The 20,140-nt window shown below is 46.2% G+C and overlaps 2 protein-coding genes and 1 long non-coding RNA gene across 6 annotated transcripts; 2 read left to right on the plus strand and 1 right to left on the minus strand.

Annotated features, from left to right (window-relative positions):
- The first annotated feature begins 24 nt into the window (after positions 1-24).
- snrnp25 (small nuclear ribonucleoprotein 25) lies at positions 25-2,340 on the plus strand. Of its 2 annotated transcripts, none has more exons than XM_047571432.1 (5): positions 25-486; positions 1,499-1,589; positions 1,681-1,786; positions 1,882-1,964; positions 2,048-2,340. In XM_047571432.1, exons 1-4 carry the CDS (start codon positions 265-267, stop codon positions 1,958-1,960), a joined length of 498 nt encoding a protein of 165 aa, XP_047427388.1. In that variant the 5' UTR covers positions 25-264; the 3' UTR covers positions 1,961-1,964; positions 2,048-2,340. The 2 variants fall into 2 exon arrangements, with proteins under 2 accessions (XP_047427388.1, XP_047427387.1); XM_047571431.1 differs by having other exon boundaries at positions 30-486; positions 1,882-1,956.
- Positions 2,341-3,226: 886 nt separating this feature from the next.
- LOC124997607 lies at positions 3,227-6,433 on the plus strand. The gene is made up of 4 exons (XR_007110987.1): positions 3,227-3,723; positions 3,810-4,107; positions 4,405-4,552; positions 4,679-6,433. It is a non-coding gene; the product is annotated as an uncharacterized LOC124997607 (long non-coding RNA).
- mrtfbb (myocardin related transcription factor Bb) lies at positions 6,199-19,821 on the minus strand. 3 transcript variants are annotated; one of them, XM_047571420.1, is made up of 14 exons: positions 17,798-19,821; positions 14,645-14,710; positions 12,946-13,001; positions 12,757-12,832; positions 12,346-12,507; positions 12,046-12,230; positions 11,782-11,928; positions 10,691-10,938; positions 10,281-10,416; positions 9,297-10,181; positions 8,582-8,695; positions 8,347-8,478; positions 8,203-8,263; positions 6,199-8,089 (listed from the first exon to the last, which is right to left on the minus strand). In XM_047571420.1, the coding sequence occupies exons 1-14, from the start codon at positions 17,898-17,900 to the stop codon at positions 7,611-7,613; spliced, it is 2,850 nt and encodes a 949-aa protein (XP_047427376.1). In that variant the 5' UTR covers positions 17,901-19,821; the 3' UTR covers positions 6,199-7,610. The 3 variants fall into 3 exon arrangements, with proteins under 3 accessions (XP_047427376.1, XP_047427375.1, XP_047427377.1); XM_047571419.1 differs by having other exon boundaries at positions 8,347-8,481; positions 17,798-19,820; XM_047571421.1 differs by having other exon boundaries at positions 8,347-8,481; positions 17,813-19,819.
- Positions 19,822-20,140: the final 319 nt, after the last annotated feature.

The following is a 20,140-nucleotide window of genomic DNA, read 5'->3' on the forward strand; positions in this document are numbered from 1 at the left end:
GGGAACTATATATAACGAAGTCCGTGTTCCTCCCGGTACACAATTTGTAGTGCACGTACTTTGTTTACTTCCGCTGCATCTCGCTGAGAAGTAGTTTCCAATTAAAACGTTTGTCGGGGGTGATGTTTGAAAACTTTGAGTCCGACATTAAAATTAGTTCAAAGTTTTAATAGTTTTTTTTTTTTAAATAATAGATTATTTATTTATTTATTTGTCGTCACCCATTGGATAGACGAGACTGCCGGTTGTTGAGTGGTTATAGAGATGGAGGTGGAGGTGGAGCAGAGTCCGGGCACTGCCGCTGTTTCTGGAGGAGGACAGGATCAGGATGAGGACGAGGACAAGGAGAAGCCGACGGACATGGCTGCTGTAGATGCAGAAGAGGAGGACGTGGATGCTCTCCCTCATTCAGAGATCCTGGATATTTTTGAGGAGGGACTTGCTCAGCTCGTGCAGGACCCTTTGCTCTGCGATCTGCCAATCCAGGTGTTGTCTCCAACAGTGTATATGTTAACCTTATACAGTGAGACACAGAATGAAACTGAGGTTTCCACAACTAAACTGTAATAGCAAAAAACAGCATTAATCTCAGGATCCTTTCCAGGCTAATTTCACTTAAATGCATTAGAATTATGGATTAAATATGATTTATTCCTAAACTTAATATTTTATCTCAGTAGTGTTCATCGTGTCTTTTTGGTTAATAATATGTTACCGTTTTGCCTTTTTTCAGACACTGATTTCTTTGACTAATAGGAAGATGTTATTCCTGCCTAGACATGTTTTTGGCAGAAACTTTCCCCTTCCTCATCTTTAATGCCCTGTTCCTCAAATCTTTTGAGTAATAGATCAGTAGTGTTAATTTTGTCTTTCTGGTTAACATTATGTCACCGTTTTTTCCTCAGAAGGAAGGCGGAAATTTCTGCCCAAACATGTCAAAGTAGGAGCAACGTCTTCCTATTAGTCAAAGAAATCAGTGTCTGAAAAAAGACAAAACGTTGACATGTTTGGGCAGAAATTTCCGCCTTCCTTCTGAGGAAAAAACGGTGACATAATATTAACCAGAAAGACAAAATGAACACTACTGATCTATTTCTCAAAAGATTTGAGGAACATGGCATTAAAGATGAGGAAGGGGAAAGTTTCTGCCAAAAACATGTCTAGGTAGGAGTGACATCTTCCTACACAAAATGCATCAGTGTGCAAAATGTTTCAAAAATTTTGTAAAGAATTTAAAAATCCTGCCTTTGTTCAACCAAACTCCACCATCACATCAGTTGGTATCGACCACATTCCACTGTGTGAATTTGTGTGCGCTTGTGTCATTGTGACAATGATCTACTGAGCGCTAGTAGGTTGAAAAGGATACATACTGATTTACATCACTTGTCACGGTACATGGGAATGTTTATGTAATATGAAGACAAGAAGAGTTAATGAGTAGGTCAAGTCATCAGAGTGAAAAGTTTTTCTAAACCGGGGTCGTCTTAATGTCCAGGTGACTCTGGAGGAGGTCAACTCTCAGATTGCTCTGGAGTACGGCCAGGCCATGACCGTGAGAGTTTTAAAGGCAGACGGGGAAGTAATGCGTAAGTGTTTTTACATTTACTCTAATTTGTGAACCGCACTGCGCAGCTTTTACGCTTTCAATAACTGATCATCACAATTTTTGTCTTTAAGCCATAGTGGTGGTGCAGAACGCTACAGTCATTGATCTGAAGAAGGCCATCGCCAGGTTCACGGAGCTGAAACAACAGCGTGAAGGCGGAGTGAAACATATCAGCTGGTGAACACGATCACAGACTCTACAGCATAAACCAGAAGTAAAAGAAATAGCTGTTTATCAGGCGTGACATTTCTGTTTCTGTTTTTCGTTGACAGGCGGTATGTTTGGAGAACGTATCATTTAGTGTTTCAGGGCGAGAAGCTTGAAGATGACAAGATGAGGCTCAAAGAGTAAGACTGTAAATCTGGCACAAACAACAATTTGCCAACAAAAACAAAATGACTCTTTGTCTCTGACTCATGTTTATTATTATTTCTTCAGCTATGGCATCAGGAACAGGGACGAAGTGACGTTCATGAAGAGACTCCGAAAAAAGTGACGTGTCACAGCCGACATTTGCTACCTCGGGATGACATTTTCTGCAGTGCCAAACTCTCTGGGAACCTGACCCCAGACACGGTCCACATAAACCACCCCCAGACGCCAACTGCAAATCAATTATCTGTAAATTATCTGTAAATTAACGGATCTTGACTTTTGTTTTGCCTTTTCTTCTTTTTTGTGTGTGTACAGTTACAGTACAGTTGTGTCATGAATAAAAATGGATAAAAACACCTTTGTTTAATGTGCACTTGCCTTTTCTGTGTTTAACTGAAGCTTTCATCTAAACAAGTGGCTTCTGTTGTAAAAATTGCATGCATAAACAGAACCTGCCAATTTGAATATTTCCTCATAAAAGTGAACACTGTGCCCTTGTTGAGCCAGTGTGGACGTTACCTGGACAGGACGTGGGAGTGGGAGCAGCTGAAGATATTCGGTAGTACCGCCGTTCTCTCTTTGAAATATGTCATTATGATACTATTATTAATATATTATTAACGCTTAAGCTGCACTTTCTGAAACTGTTAGATTCAATTTTGCACTAATAGCTCAGCAGTGGGAACTTTGGGACTAGTTGCCTTCGATTTTTGTTGTATAACATAAATGATGGTCCTGGCGATTCAGCGCAAAGAGGTCAAAGCGTAATATTTCAGCAGGTTTGGTGTCTGCTTTAAGCTGTCCTGGTTGAGGATAAATCATCGTGAACACTTTTTTTTTTTTTTTTTTTTTCTTGTGTGAACCGCTGGCCGCTGTTACCAATTTGTCTATTGTAAATTCGTTTTTAATGTCACTGGGGAGATAAACAACATATTTCACCACCCACTCCCCGTTGAGGCCAGATTCCTGTCTGTGTATTTTTGCAATAAATGATTTATAGATCTGAATTTGTTTTTCATGAGACGTGCTCCGTCTGGCTGTAAACAGTTTGACTGAAATCCAACGTGGTTCGAGCACATCGAATGCACTGGTCAAGCGTTACATTACGACCGCTCTCCTAATGTTGCGTAGGTCTCCCTTGTGTCTCCGAAACAGTTGGGATTCATCAGAGAACGGACATGGGCCTTCTGAGGGTGTCCTGTGGGGCCTGGAAACACGATGTTGTTAGTGGGGGGGCTTCTGTGGATCAGTGGATCCCACAGATATTTTTGAGAATTTGGAGGCCAGGTCAACACCTTGTGCTGTTCTTTATATTTTTTTTTAGTTTTTTTTTAGTGTACGCCTGAGCAGCCTGTTCGGTGATGGCTGCTGCCATCAGGGAGTGTCATTGCTATAGGGCGTGGTGGAGGGCTGCATGTCCACATGAATGCCAGGTCCAAACGTTTCCCAACAGAACACTGAATCGTCACAAATTGACCAGTGTTCTTTACTTGTTCTGTCAGTGGTTTTGTTCCTTTATTGTTCTGTAAAATGTGAGGGCAAACTGAGGGCAAAAAAAAAAGGCGACGCTTTGTTTTCCCGTCCCCCAGCAGCCACCATGACTTCTTCGGACACACAGCTAAAGAAGATATCTGCAGAAATGAGAAACGTTTCCATGCGAAGGCAACAACTTCTGGAGAGGAAGAAGATTCTGTGCATAACCCAGGAGTTGAGGAAACGGGCCGACTTCGCACAAACAGGTGACAGAAGAGACATCAGTGAGATAGCCTTTTTGTATTTCTCTCCTTCTATGTAACTTTTCCCCCATTTTTCTTTTTTCTTCCAGAGGAAGCAGCCTCTAATCAACAGGAAATTGATAACATTGACAACCAGCTGAAACAGCTCGTTGAAAAGAAGGTGGAACTCCAGAACACCTACGACGCCCTCAGCTCCGAAGGCGCGAGTGGCAAGAAAGGCAAGTCAAACATTTTGCTGCAGCGCCCGTCGTGAGATTTTGGACAGCTAAACACATTTCCTCTCTCCTTTGTTAGAGGTTAGTTTTGCATCCAGCATCAAGAAGGAGCCTGACGAGCCTGTTGCTTACGGCAACATTTTCATTGTTGAGGCTCCGCCCGCCATCCCCGGTGAGCTGGCAAACACTGATGCTAACAGATCAGCTTGAGTTTTATATCCTCAAACAGCAATAAACGAATAAATGATACGTGTTGCTGTGATATAATGACATTTGCATCTGCATCAGGGCATTTTCTTAGAATTCCCCATCCCATCAGAAGACAAAAACACAAAAAAAGGTTAAATTTATGCTAAACCATTTATGTATCTGTGGCCGTGTTGGGTTTGGACTAAAATTTAGTTTTTATTCTGGGGAAAGAAAAAACAACAGGTGAAAATTTGTTTCAGCCCATGTCTCCTCTTCACAGCCCCCACGGTGATTTTGGACGTGCAAAATCTTCCGAAGTGTCCGTGCCGGACGCAGTGTCCGGAGTGTAGGCAGTACGTCATGACGGAGACCCAAAGCTCCGTCAGCAGCGTGACCTGGCTGGTGTGCCTCATGACAGCACTGTTCGGGTAGACAACTCTAATCTTTGTTGTCCGCGCCAAAAACATTTGCATGGTCCCTGTCCGCGGGCCTCTGCTCGTGCAGTTTGTGTTACAACTGTCGCTCTGTCCTCTTTCCTCTTCCGTCTCTTGCAGCTGCGTGGCGGGGTGTTGCCTCATCCCCTTCTGCGTCAAGAGGTTCAAGTCCATCACGCACAAGTGCCCCAAGTGTCGAGCATCGATCCAAACTATTAAACAGCTCTGAGAGGAAACCAAGTGGCGAAAAGAGACTCACGCTCGGGCTAACAGGATGTTGGACGTTGGAGCAACGTGGAGTTTATGGCGGGTATAAAAAGGCCTAAAACGCCCCTGAGTCAAACATAGATAAATCATCATAACAGCATTTGTATTTTATGTAAAAGAGTAACTAAATAATGTGGCCAGAAGAGTCCACACATGTCTTCACTTGAAGGTGGAGAAAATATGGCATCGACGAAGATGGGAGTCGCTCCAGAACCGATGAGAGGACAAACAAGGACGCTGACGTCAGTAAAAGAGCCGCGGCTCTTTCTCTTAACAGCCAGTTTCCGCACTATGTGACGACTTTCTTTCTGTTCCTCATCTGTCCGGGCCATGAGGCAACATGACGCAGGCTTGTCCTAAAGGATCTAAATTTTTTTTACAAAAGTACTCTTCTAGTTCCCCAGAAACATGTGGAAAAGATCTGTTGTGTTCTTGATGAGAGACGGAGATTCGACTCTCTGCCCAAAACCTTCGCAAGGTATGCTTGGCGCAAACGCAAACGCATGCACACCAGCGGCGGAGCGCCATAAATCACGACGGGCTGTTTTGCGGTGCCATTTTCCTCAGCACAAACTGGGGGGGTTTGTTTGGTTTTAAGGTGGAAGGAACTGTGAGAAACGTCTGGCGCGCGCGCTAGAAGGTTGGCTGAAGGCGCTGAAAACGCTCGGTGATCCAAAGTGTTAAAGATAAATGTTTTGGAGCAAGCCAGACCTGAATCTTACAGAAAATCCATCAAGGAACCGGGAGAGGGCCAGGAACGTGCATGTCCTCGCAAACCTGAGAGGTCTTGGAAAATGTTACCGAGTCAAAATGCGCCAAGCTTGCGGACTCTCATCCAAACTAGACTGCTGTAATCAAATCAAAATGTGCTTCAAGTAAAGTGTTAGTCCAGGGGCGCATGCAATAACGCAATTACGTCTTTTGTTTTGTATCTGTTCCACTGTTTCTCTTTTTCACTTGTTGCAAGTTTGTGAGTGACATCTGAATATTCAGCAGGGGTTATTTGATCTTTTATAGGACCCTTCAATGTGCAGGGTGCATCTGATCCCAATGTCTGAGGGGTGCAAACATTTAGTGTAGAGTTTTAAAGAAACACATGTCAGAAGAAAAGGGTGGCGTCTGCCTTTATGAATCATAATAGATTTTAGGTGTAAATAGATATTTATAATATAGTTAACCTACTGCTGCATCATTTAATTGTCTTATATGGATTTAGAAACGTGGTGAGCTCTCATTGTTCATTAAACAAAACTACATGTGTACAGACTTTTCTGTTTTTCAATTGTTTTTAATGACAAGCAGTAAAGGGCGTGTGGCAAAGCTCCCGACAGTGGAATCCACCCCCCCACCTCCACAAAAAAAAACAAAAAAAACACAAAAAAAATCTCTGTATTTACAAAATAGAGAATGTGTGAAACGTACGGCATACAAACTATGCATTACAATGTTTTTTGGTGTTGAGTTATACTAGTATAGTAAAGACAAAAACATTTTTCATTCCAGCACTTAGCCCCTTCCAACGGAGGGAGGGGGGGGACATTTGGTTTGTCAAATGAGGCACAAAAGAGATGAAAAATAAAAAAAAATAAAAACATAATAAAAAAAAAATCACACAAGTCTTTTTCACAACAATTCATTCAGGAACCGGACTCTACGGCGGTATAGTGCATCATGTTCTCAGTTATAATGTCTTTCTGATTTTGGAATTTGCTAGAAAAAAAAAAAAAACTGTCATAACAGAGGCTGCCGAATCATACGTGGCCAGCAGGTGTCATTAAAGTACAGTTTAAGTGTAATGCAGTCGGGATGAAATGGAATGAGCAGCGGTTCGTACCACCGGGTATTGAGATAACTGTTGTGTGTGCCTGTTGCTTGCTAGGCTGTCCGCACAGACCGCGCCATGTGAAAATGAATAAACGGACTAGTTTGAACTTTCTGCCCGTTAAGTGTCTGTCGTGCCTGAATTTGAAGCAGTGAACGAATGCTGCTCCTGCGAGCGGTCGCCCCTAAACTGTAAGCGACTGGATTCTCTGTTCAAAAATTGATCTGCACAGGGCAAGACATGACAGAAATTATAAAGAGATGAATAAATGGCAGCAGAACATTCTTAATAAATACTGAGATGGGTTTAGTCAATGCTACTTTGGCACCGTGGCAGTTTCTGGGCCACTCTGCTGCTGTTACATTCAGCTCCCGCTCCCAATTCCGTTAAACATCTGATTTATGTGCAGCAAAACAAGGGACATGTAGCGGTTGTGTGTTTACAATCTGTTTTGATAGTGATAATCATTCCAGGACAGGGTGGAGTAAACTGCATAACAGCCCTCGGCTACATGCAGTTTTTGTCCATTAGTAATCAGGATTTGGACATTTCCCTGCCCTGTCTGCGTCGACACTACGCTAAGTGCATTGTTCCACCTTCACCGAGGCTGGAGGGCGTACGGACGTCAATAATACGAGAAGAGGCCGAGAACAGAACAGTGGCACGACTTCAGAGAGAAATCTCTACTTCCACTTTTAGCCCCGACTGCCAGTACCAGTCCTGCTTTATCTGTCTCCCCGTGCAATCAGAAGATTTAAAGACCTCAAAGGAAGTAATTCAGCAGCTTCTAAACTGACACTGCATGACTAGATTATTACAGAGCTGATTTATCCGTCCAGAAAGCAGAGCAGGGCTACTCAAAGCTCTCATTGTCTCATGGAAACAAAAGCAATACTCCCGTGGGTTAAAAATGTGTTTGTGTAAAACTGCCTGACGGATGGAAGGGGGTCACCTTGACAGCGCTCAGTCCCAGTCCAAGTGGAGTTCATGAGAGTCCAGGAAGTCGGAGGAAAAGACGCCCACTGGCATTGACATGTCCAAAGGGTTTACTCCCTCCGTTGGCACGGACAGCGTGAGGTCCAGCCAGTCCATACCGTCTATGCCGCCGCTGCTGTGCAGGTTTAGAGCGCAGGGCGGCGCGCTCTCGTTAAAGTCTACATCCATCGCCACCTCAGGTGAGTGTAACTCCGTCATGAGCTTCAGTTTTTGCGGCTCCGCGCCAGCGGCCAGCGTGCCGTCCAGGAGGGTTTCCAGCTGGGCGTTGGAGGTCAGGGCCGCCAAGGCGACCGAGGGGGTGAGTGGCGCAGCGGGCAGCTGGGCCACCTGGATTAAGGGTGGAGGGCGAGACAGGACCGTGTTTATGGGAAGGGTGGTTACGCTGGCTGTCACAGGGAGAGGCTTGTCCAGACTGGGGGGATCCTGTCTGATGAAAGGTGAGATCTCTGGAGAGAAAAAATAAAAAAAATACAGAACATAATGAGGATCAACGCATCGCCAGCGGCAGGGTTGTGTCTTCCAGATCATCGGTGCTAAAATGAGCGCAGTTATTTCTCACCTCCGCTCTCAATCAACACATCAAACAAGTCGTCCATCTGCTGGCTCGCCACAGTGGGACCCTGCCACGCAAGATAAAACCGTGAACGTTTGCCTCGCTGGGAGCAAATAGAATTTAGCGCCTGGTATCGTATTTCATGTTCACCTGTACAGCTGTCAGCATGCCGCGCGTCTGTTTGACGGCGTCCTCGTAACGCGGCGGGTCTTTACACTTTGACACGTGGCTCGGGAACTTCGGCTGCTGCAGGATGGAAGGGGACTGGCCGGAATGGGGAGACTGCTGAACGGAGGAGGGGGGGAGAAAAAGGAACGGGACACAAACATGTCATTTAAATGCAGCTGGGAATTAAACGGGCACCGGCGCTTCTCGTGTGCTCTACCTTTTTTGTTGGTCCTTCGGGGACAGCTTGCCTAGAGGGGCCTCCGGCGGCGCATCCGCTTGCTGGGAATGTGTTGATTAAGCTTGGCGCTGCTGTCGTGTCCATGTCCCATGCCTGGGGAGAAAATTGAGACGGGTCAGCGCCGAGGCATCGGTGTAAAAATGCTGCAGATCGCTGAACGCGCACACTCTGTTCAAGTCAGTTCTGTGGAAGCCATCAAGTGAAGCTGGTTTAAGGATATAGCTCTGGACCGCCTCTATGCAAAGAAAGCTTCAATTAAACTTGCTTTGGGGTTGTCCTCTGCTCCACTAGGACGTTTGCAGTGCTGTGCAGTGTGTGACTTGTGCAGCGCTGCGGCTTCTGTTACTAAGTCTGGTTGCATGTTGGGCTCAAAGCAGGGGAGCGACAGAGGTTACCGAGGGCGCCCGTGGGCAGGCCTCACTCAGCTCCTGCTCTGGCTCACCATGTTTCCACCGGCTTCACTTTGATGTGAGCACGGAAAGATTTCACCACTCGGCCGAGGCCTGTTATTACCGCGGCAGCGAGGAAGACGTATTACCCGTGGCGGCGTGTAACTCATTGTTAGATGTGAAACGCGATACATCGGGCGCAATTTTACGCTCTCGGGGTCGAGCGGCGGCGGTGCAAAATCACAGCTGATGGTGACGACTGATAAGGAGGTGGACTGAGGCGGCGTGCGCGAGTGTTTCATTACCTTTGTCGGGGGCTGAATTTGACTGCTGCACTGCTGTTGTAATCCGGCGGAGTCCTCTATTTTCTGTGGCACCTGTCCAGGAGTCTGGATGAGGCTCGGGGCTGCGCCGCTAACAGTAGTGTGTAATTTGATAACTTTGGCAGGGAGCTGGACAGTGATTGCAGAGGCAGGAAGGGATGCGGGCAGGAGGACCGGAGCGCCGGCCTGGACGGGCTGCATGCTCTCAGGCTCTGTGATGGTCTGGTGACCGGTGATGAATGGATATGGGCTGCTCGCATGGCTCCGGTCAGCAGGTTCCTCCTGTTTGACCAACACTGGCAGACCAGGGGAGCTGCAGGACACCGAGCAGTTCGACTGCGTCCTGTACTCCTCTTTGACTTGGACTGGAACCAGAGGACTGAGCTGTGCTGGAGAGTCTCCCTGCTGACTCCTTTTCTCCACCTCCAGCTGCATCTTGAGCTCCTCGACCAGCTTCTGCTCCTGCTCCAGCTTCCTCATCAGCTCCTCGATCTGACGCTCCTTCTCGTGCAGACGTTTGTCCTTTTCAGAGTCCTTCGCCTCCGCGGGACACTCCTCGTTTGGCGTCCTCTGCGGGGGGCTATCTGAAAGCGCCTTAGCTGGGCTGTCAGTCGTGCTGCTGTCCTCTATGCCTAGACTGGACACCTTCAAAGCTATGGGCGACACGGGTGGGGTTAGCTTCGCGTTTTCGGACTGCGCGGCCGCAGCGATGGCCGTCGTCTCCGTGGCAGCGGCAGCGGCGGCAGCAGCAGCAGCAGTCTGGATGTTCGAGTTCTCCTGGTACAACCTTAGCCTCTCTATCAGATCTGTTTTCGTCCCAGAGACTGGCAAAGATCTGAGTTTCAGTTCCATTTTCAGCTCAGCAACCTGTGAAGATAAGGGATTATAAAACACCTTTTGTTGTTCACATCTGGAGCGTTCATACGTTGATTCCAGTAAGGCCGCGTGCAGGCTGCAACGTGTCACCTTCATCTCATCCAGATTAGCTGGTAAATGATCCGGCTTGCGGTTCGTCAGAATGTGGGGGAGCTGCGCAGGGGCAGACGCAGCGTTTCCGCTCAGGACAACACTGGAACAGCTGGTTTGTACCTCAGTTGTTGCTCTGTTGTAATAAGACGGGAAGAGAAGGGGAGTTCAGAGGAGAGTAAATCTGTTGCACATTATTCACAATAAGTGGCGTCTGAGTAGGAAGCTGTGGGCAGGAAACTAACTGGGGCAAAAAGCAGCTGTTATGACAACTACGCGTTCTATAAAATTCACATCTAAATACGGTGATTATTTTTTGACGGGAGCTGCATTAACGCCACGGTGGTAACAACATGGGTGAAATTCTGTGTGTGATTGTGGAAGGCTCGCGTTGCTGAACGGAGTCGTACTTGAGTGTGGCAGGCAGGACGGCCTGGTAGCTGAACTGCTGATGCTGCTGGCTTATGATCTGGAGCTGCAGGAACTGCTGCTGCTGCTGCAAGAGGCGAGTGTAGGCCGAGTCCATCGGCGCTTCGCTCAGCTCCTGCTTCTGATCCGGGGGAATGTACTGGTGGTACTTCAGCTTTCTCACCCGTGGCTTGGGCTCTTTGCTCTTTTTGCTGCGGCTTTTATCGGTGGTTAGCTTGACCAAGCTTTGCTGCAGAGCACAACACAGAAAAAAAAAAAAAAAAAAAAGAGCATGAGCAAGGCACCTGGAGAGGACCATGTGGTGTGAGTACTCATTCCCTGTGTCTGATCCAGCAGTACAGTTTGCACTATATCTATAAACACTGAAGTGGAACATTGTTCTGACGCCCAATGAGAACTGGGAACGGCAGGATGAGGAAACAGGTAGTGGAAATGTGACCCTCATTGTTCTACCACCTGCAATTGCAGGATATAGTACAAATGGCTTGGCGTATGAGCAGCAGGCTGCTTTGAAACCAGAAACGCAGGCTGGGTTAAACAAGCACACACGCTCCAATTTGTCAAATTCATTCTGATATCATATTCCAAGGGAGGAACAGTTCACATTGTGCTCAGAGGATAAGTGGATTATGATAAATGCACAAGGACTCGCTTCACTCTCGTCCTTTGATTTTTGTCTTTAAATCTAAAAAGGCCGAATGAGGGAGGCCAGCCTGTCTTTTGACCCTAATTGAAGACAAACTGTGGCTGGCACAGATTTAAGCCCCTGGATGTGTGAAACATCTTTAAAACCCTGCTGTTCTCTGACCTGCCTTTGACTCCTTGACCGCTTTTCATCCACCCCTAAACCAACGTGACTTTTAGTATGACAAACCACAGACTCTCTCTCATCACATTTCCAAAGAAAACGGAACAGAACTAAAAGCAAAACACACGCAGTCAATAAATTATGGTCTCAGTATACTGTCATCATAAACAATATGAAGATATCTAACCAAAAAAACCTACTACTCCCTTCCGCTTGAAGAACACTTGAACGAAAACCACTGAGCTTTTACAAAACTCAACATACTTTCACGAGGACTGGCCCTGGTGTAGTAGCCGGGGCAGCAGTGGTGATAGGCTGAGGAACGGTTCCCTTTTGGTTGCTCTGTTGCTCGCTGGTGGAGACGAGGTTGACCAGATCTGATGGGGACCTTGAGCTGGGCGGTGGGGAGCGCTAAGGAAGGAAGGAAGATAGATCACAGCACGCTTGCTTTAGTTAGCTTATTTGTCAAGAAGGTGAGTCTGGGAGTGTAAGTTTTTACTGATTGCTAACGTTCTGGTGTTGGAGTACCTGTGCGGGAGTTCTGGAGTTTGAGGACGTGGCCTCCGTCGCTCCTGACTCTCGTGGAGACGCCGAGGTGGAGCTCGGAGATCGCTGGCTGGCGGGATGTTGTGGCGATGATGCATCGCTGCTGTCCTCGTCAAAGTTATACACATCTGAGCCATCTGGTTTCTTAGAGTTGTCTGCCTCATCCCCTGTAGGACCAGTATCAATACAGACATCTGATAAAGAGCTGAAGAGTGAAAAAAAAAAAAGTGTAATAATGTTAATAATGAAGCTTTAAGTTAGCTAAAGCTAATGAGCACCTACCACTAGCAACCTCTTTGACACCAGAGTCCACAGGCAGGATGTTCTTCTCCACCAGCTCCATGGGCCCAGGCCGCTGGGAGATTTTCTCATTGAGGTCATCAGTCAGTCTGGCCCGCTTCAGCTTCATCTGTGTGGCCTGCAGGGAGGGTTCCGCCTGCGTCTCTGATAAACACAAAGCGGATCTTCATCTATGATATGTCCTGCACCAGACAGTCTCTCCCCTGCTTTGTCAGCATGAGTCACAGCAGGCTCAGCCAGACCTCACGAAGGTTCATCAGCCTTCGGAAAAGACATTCACGTGGTTTTCTCAAAGCATACAGTTAATTGAGGGCAGGTAGATGAATGAACACCCCATTGGTTTCTCAGATCCAGACACATTTACCAAGGAGGACCCCCCAGGAAGATGATTACCTTGTAGGATGTGCATACGGACCAGCTCAGAGCGTTCAGGTCTACTGCACAGTTTGTGCTTTAAGAAGTTCCCAGTCTGTTAAAGAACAAAAGAAAGGATTTGTCTATATCTTTTATATGTCGGTTTGTATATATGTATATATATACATATATGAGGTGAAGAGCTGAGGGCATAAGTAGCTGTCTTACCCTGGCTCTCTCCAGGCTGCGGATCTGCTCATGAAAGGCAGCAGGTGTTTTCAGAGCTGCGAGAAGATACAGCAAATCCGTTAACATGCATGAACAAACTGTTCCTTCTCATTTCAAAATAGATGATCACACATTTTCTCCCTCTGCCTATTTCCAAAGCGCATTAAAAGTGATGCGCCTCATTTCGGAATGCGATTCTACTTTCCACACGGCCTGATTTTCCGTCTTTATGTTCATATTTCTCTGTTGGGCTGCATGAATGTGACAGCTCGTGAGAGTCACACAGGAAGCGTCAGACTCAAAGAGATCGTTCCACGCAGAGTGTTACTCTTTGATCTCTAGGAATAAACTCATTCTGCTTTGGGCGACGGCTGGCTCACCGTCTAATCACCTCGGCTGAGGCGAGTGTCCAGGGGGTGCGCTCGCTGAGGGGAGTGTGTCAGGGGAGCAAAGTAAAACATTCCCACTCATCACCTAATCCCACTGCATGCCATCATAAGCATATAAGTGTGGGAGGAGCGGAGCACAGGAGTGGTGAATGGCCGGGGGAGGTTTGCGCGCAGGCCACGCTCGGTCAGGCCGCAGACTGACCTCCACTGACTGAGGGCCGAGTCACTGACTCACGTGGCTGTGAGGAGCCAGAGTGGAGCCGAAAAACCTGATTGCAAAAGGCCTCTCGGGACAGAACTGTGCACAGAGGGTGCCTGTTTCTTTTAGTACCTATACAGCTATGAGTAGGTTATAGTTTCAGTTTTTCTTCCACTAGCTGTATTCTTAAACGCAATGCTCGCACAGGGCAGGTGACTGAGTCTGCTCCTCTACTGTCAAATCACATGAAGGTTGTGGGCGGCAGTAGTTTCAGGTGCGGTCGATGTAGGTTCAACGTGTGTTCAATGAGGCAACGATCGGCTCGACGGTTATATTTAACATTAGCTTCCACAGTGAAGCAGTTTCACATGCAAATGATTGGAAATCTGAGCCTTATTTTTAGAGGAAAAAACCCCTATAAGTGGAGGAAGACGTAGTCAAATAAATAAATACCGAAACAGTGCTAGCAATACAGCGCAATAAAGATACACATTCTGCAGCAAGTGTACGCTCTGCATCAAGAGTTCAATGAAATAAGCGTTAAAGGTGCAAGAACTGCATTAGATGCTGTCTAGGGACATGAATACATAAATAAGGAATAAATTGGCATTATGTACTTCAGTTTGAACTATTAAAAGCTTAAATGCTGATATTTATATACTTATATAGTAACTTCAAATAAGTTAATTAAATAAAGTGAAAGAAAAGGTACATGCCACACTTTACTTTTCATTGTCCTCGAGGAAACACACTGTCATGTACTGGCCAGTATTAGCTCCTCCTCTCGCAGATAAAGTATGATTAACTTTAATACATGATAAAAAAAAAAGAAAAAAAGAGGCACTGCACATGCTGCTATGCTTTGTGAGCACACTTTAAAAAAAGTCTCGGCAAGAAAAAAAGAGAAAAGAAAACATTTAAAAAAAAATAACGGTTGAGTGAGATATTAGCAGAGTCTAAGTAGTTGTGCTATTCTCATGGGAAAAACACTGCTAACAATAATAGTAGGGAACCACTCACTGGTTCCTGCGCATCTTGTTTATGTTTATTTCCACTGGTGTACGCTGCATTTGCAGCGAGGAAGAGCTGCCACTGTGATGTGGATACTCACGTGGCATGATGCCTTGCTCCACAAGCTGCTCCCGAGTCCTCCTCTGCTGCAGACAGAGCTGGAGGACTATGAGAGAGCACACGCACACGGGTCAGAGTTAAACTTCTTGCCACCGAGAGCCAGCTCAGCTGAGTCACCTACCAGCCATCCGTGGCCTCAAACAGCGAAGCTCTCGGGACGTCAAATGAAGCACTTAATATTTCTGTGTAAACCCCCGTTCGCCGCCTCCGATATTCTGTTCACTTCCTGTTTGGTTTTAACCGGGGGTTGTAAAAAGTACCACGCATTTTACTACAGTTACACTCAGAACAGCGTGATTGGCTGAGAGCCTGCCCAATGTGGGGCAATATCTGTGTGTGAGTTGCAAATGCACCGCAGAAACAAAGTAGCTACAGAACAGGATACAAACAGATAAAAGAGGGATTAATGTGAGGCCGGCAGTCGTGATAATGAGCGAAGCCCGAGCTGGAGAGCCTCCGTGGGGAGCCAAGGAGAGCTGTGTCTATTTACTAAATACTTTTTAGAATGTAATCTTGCTTGGGATGGATAAGCAGTGATCAGTTATGTTTCTGTGGAACATCAAAGTCATGACTATCCTCCAGAAGAAACTGTTGAGTCTTGCATGCGAAGCCCGCATACAGTACTTGGATGGTCCTCGGTGTTATTTCCCCAACAATGTAAACTGTAGTAAGATCCTGGTTTAAACATTTATAAACAAATGAGCGTGGACATTATTTCGGTGGAATAACAGTGCTCAGTGCAGAAACAAAAGAGCTGGAAGCGGGCGCTGACGGGGGTGATGTTGAGGGATGGGACGTCGGCGAGAGCAGCGTCACCGTCGCCGCAGTGAAAAGAGAAGCCGGCTTAGATGGATCTGCTCAGAGGCTCGGAGGAAACGGCTCCTCTCTTCTCGCTCACGCGCAAACATGCAGCACGCGCAGACCTGCTCAACTCTCCTGGGAAAGGCGCTGCGTCTGAACAGGCCTCTGTGACTCACTGTAGCAAAAATAAACCGGGCAGCTGTGAGAACAAGGCCTGGGAACCATGAAATTTGGGGGGGTGGTGGGGGTGGATGGGGGGGGTTGGTAGTTAAGGGGGTGGGATCTCCAAGTTGTACGCGGAGCCGAGGGGACGTCCACGGGGCCTCTACTGGTGGGCACGGGAACGCAGAGTGACACAGGGGCTGAGGCGAAAGGGTGGGAGTGCACACAGCAGAACATCAACTCCAGGACAGAGAACACAGTGTGCCTGCTCCGCCTGCTGTGTTTCCTATTACAAGCCCTTGGGGGGGTACGGCCAGCCTGAGACAGATCATACCACTAGATTGTTAAAAAAAAAAAAAAAAAAAAAAAAAAAAAAGGTTTGTCTCAATATTTATATCCACTGTGAGAGCGAAAGAATGCCACAAGCAAGACAATTTATGAGAGCATACATCAATAACATGAAAAGCTGCCTTCCAGGGCCAGGAGAGACGGCGAGGTTTTAGCTGAGCATCACAATGGGGGTACAGCTCACGCCCGGGGTCCTCCTCATCAGTTCATGCCATCTTGCACTCAACCTGAACCCTGGCTAACCTCCCTGTGATGCGAACTGGCTCCGCACTCCTGCTCACCAGCAAAGCGTAAACAGAGGTTTTTTTTTTTTTTTTGGAGGAGAAGCACAGAGAGGGGGCTCTGCCTGAAATCCTTGCCTGCTGATGTAATCTCTAATCCCGGACCCATGTTCTTCTCACTAAATCACCCTTGGAGGTCGCCCATCAGATGTGTTTTTTTTTTTTTTTTTTTTTTTTTTTTTTTAGTTGTTTGTTTTGTTTTGTTTTTTTTTTGTTCTAGTGTGGAAATGGTAGAAATATAAAGCGGTGCTGCCAGACAAAGCAGAATTCGGGTTCACGCTGACACTGTTGACTTTGCAGTTATAAATATCAAAGACTCCAAACTGAATCCCACCAGAGAGAGACTAAACTATGGCCGTGGAGATAACAGTCATTCGTCAAAAAGGTCATTTGTGAGTGAACCGTTCAGCTTTATCGCTTCCAAGTGACAGTAAATATCTAGCTGACAAAACGCTCCAGTGCTAAGCTCTAAGTTACTGAAGTGGTTTGTAAACCCACTGCCTGCTGACTTTGACAGAGCGACTGCACAGACGGGCGGTTAACGTACATGCGGGTTCCTGACTAAATTATGTAACTGGTAATTTTATCCTACAGTTCAGCAAAGCTGGCAATTCATCAGCATTCATTAGGCGTTTATATTAAATAAAGCACTGTGTAATGAATGGCTTCTGGCTGTGTGGATGCGTCTGGCTTGCTGGATTTGTAACATTTTTCCCAAAGCAAAAAACATAAAGCCACTTTTAAAGTGATGAGATAACACATTCACTTCCTCTAAATCTGTGTGCCTAGAGTCATCTGGCTCTGCTTAGAGTTAGTCAGGTTATGAATAATCATTTATTTATAGCAGAACTTAACGTTTCACACACAAGTATTGCAAGATGACCCTAAAGGGAATATTTTGCTCATGAACTAACTAGTGTCAGAGTTAGTGAATAGTGTGCGAAAGAACCGCTTGTCATGAAACGAGGTGATTGACAGCCAATTTGCTCGAATGCGACTCCGGGAACGGTGGAAGTATGTCCATAACGTAGTAAGACCGGTAACGAGACGGCACAGCTATGTTGCATTTTATAGCCCGAGGGCCCGGTCTAATGAAAGAACGTTTCTGCTGATGAATGCAAACGGGGAAGATTAAGATATGCAAATGGTGATGAGAATCTTGATCAGCAGCATGTCTGACTGCTGCACTTTGAATGGGGCTCATTGTGTACACATGCTGTGCATTACTGGAGCGAAGTCATGCTTGTGTTTCCCATAGAAAGCCAAAATAAACATGCACATGAAAAAGTCTACGATCTCTTTTCCACAGAAACAGGCTCTGGAAAGAAGGATGCTTGTCATGAATCACTGTGATGAGCTTTACTGTCATTTCCTGTTAGGGCTATGTCTGCATCACTACAGCCTGCCACCCCCCCCCCAAACAGTGCTGCTAGCGTCAGGGGAAAAAAACAAAAGAGTGCAATACTAGAGTTTATGTTAGGCCTTTATCAATATGATAGAAATACATGCAGGTTAGAGAAGGAGAAAGAAAGAAAAAGCACCTGATTTGAATTTACCCCTGCAGATGGAAGGGGTCTCCACATCAAGGCAGGCCATAGAGGACAGTGGTGGTGGTTTCCTTGGTGGCCAGGTCTGCAGTCCCATGGAGTGATGAGGCCGGTGGAGAACGCAGCCAGGGAGTCAGGGAGACGGAAAAAAAAGGCCCCGGCTCTGAGTGAACGACAGCTGGCTCGCTCTCTCTCTCTCTCTCTGGCCTCGGCGGAGAAAGTGTGTGTGTAACTATGCGTGAGTGCTCCGTCAACGTCAGGAGGAGGGAACACGGCGCTGCTCGCGTTAACCCTTGCTAGGTCACTCTGGCCTGCCTACAGTGGAATCACGCTGAAACACAAAACCACAGTGTACTTTTCATTTCTTTTTTTTTTTTTGTTTGTTTTCTTCTGTTGATGTGATTTAAATCTGTTCTTCTGAAGAGCAGATTTTTACACTCGGCTGGGGACCATATTACCAATACAAAGTCAATCAAAGCAAGCTGTTGGAGTGAGCACGTCTCCATAAGGAACAATGTTTTCTTGTGTAAATTCTTTTGGCTGCACAAAACTGACAACAACACACTGGGTCTCCACGGACATGGGCTTATTTCTTAATGATTAGCTCCAGGTTTCTATACTTTTAGTTCCTCTGCTGTTTTTCCACTGCAACGCCACCGTCGGCTTCACCTTAGCTCTTCCACCGTTTCCCAGCGCATCTGCTTGTTAGCGCTTGTTAACACAACAGTTGTGGCGAGAGGAGCAGGATATGCAGCGGCTCGTTGAAAAACAAGCCGAGTCATGGCCTTCAGTTCTGGTTAGACGCCATCCATGACTGTAAAACACACCAACAGGAAATGAGATACAGGAAATGCGTTAATTGTGATGGGTTTCTTGCGTATCAATTTTCCCGGAAAGGCCGGTTGGAGGTTGGCGAGGATGTCATCCCACGCGGGATCTGATGAGACGCCGGCCGTTTCTATTGTGTGGAGGACTGGTCCGCTGTGTTCTGGATTAATAATGTTCTCTTGAGGGATCAAGAAATATGCCTGTCATTAACAGAGTTGGACGGGGTGGAAACACAGAGTGGATAAATTAAACGGGAACGGCAAAGGAACGACATGTTATGACAGCTCACCGCTGGGGCTGAATGATGGTGGACAACTAGGTGATAAAAAACATGCGAGAGAAGTAGTGAGCTTTAGGAATGTGGAAAAACATCTTACCATCTTACCTCATGTCACATCATCCGTAAATAATCCTGTCTGCTGGCCACTGAAGCAAAACCTTATGAATATATTTTACACTTGTGTTGTCCCACAGTGAGAACTGCTGCATAAATGGTCATGAATCGTGCTGTTTCTGATCACCAGTGGTAATAAATATGAGGGTCTTGTGTTATCTCGACATGTCTTCACTTAACATCAAACTGATCTTGACTGCATTCAGATAATCACTTTCATTGATGATCTACTGTTTGGATTCCGTCCAGCGCTGCAGAAATTTCTCGATTGGCTGCTTTAACCTGATGGTTATCGCGCTCATTATATTATTACATCCATCTGGTTCCCATTCTGGCCCCTATCGCAGCGTCTGCAATTAGTCAGTTAGAGTACAGGGAATGAGTTTCAGTCACTGAGTAGAGTTTGGTGCTAGTTTGTGTTGTAAAGTAACAACCTGTACACTGTTGTTTTGTGTTAAGTTTACACTGGTTCCATTACAGCCAAGAGGAGAAAACAAAGTGACGTGGACCACTGTGGGGAAATCAAATTCCAATCCTTGACGAGCAAGTCATGCTGCACATTTAGTGGGTTTCACATTTATTTACTGCCTCTCAGGATTCAGATGCAGCCTGATCATGTTTTGTTTAACCAGGAAGCAAGAGAGACGCCGTTGCAGCACTTTCTCTCTGAGCGCACCAGTCTCTGTTGTGCGCACGCCAGGATTTAACCGCTATCTTGTTGGATTGGGTTAAATGCTGGTTTACTTCCTGATGTGAAATGACATACTTTCTAAAACTGGTTCATTTAGCTTCCACATAAACGGGCAATCTTGACTGTTTACTATCCTCCAGCGATCGCTGTCGGATTTTTCCTCGGTTTTATTCTGCCGTAAAACAACATACACGAATCACACAGCACGTTTAACGCAGTTGGGACAAACCAAACTAAGTACCCTGGAATAATTTCATCATTTACACCACGTAAAGCTCTAAATTATAGCCGTTTAAATCACGCTCCAGCTCCTGTACATAAAATTAAAAAGAATATTTCGTGTTAAAGGCAGGCAGAGAGGGGTTTACTAGGGTTTTCTATGAAACATGCCATGTGAAATAAATTCCGTTGCCCTCTGTTTATT

The sequence above is a fragment of the Mugil cephalus genome, chromosome 20 (genome assembly GCF_022458985.1).
Source record: "Mugil cephalus isolate CIBA_MC_2020 chromosome 20, CIBA_Mcephalus_1.1, whole genome shotgun sequence".
In the NCBI taxonomy this organism is placed as follows: domain Eukaryota; kingdom Metazoa; phylum Chordata; class Actinopteri; order Mugiliformes; family Mugilidae; genus Mugil; species Mugil cephalus.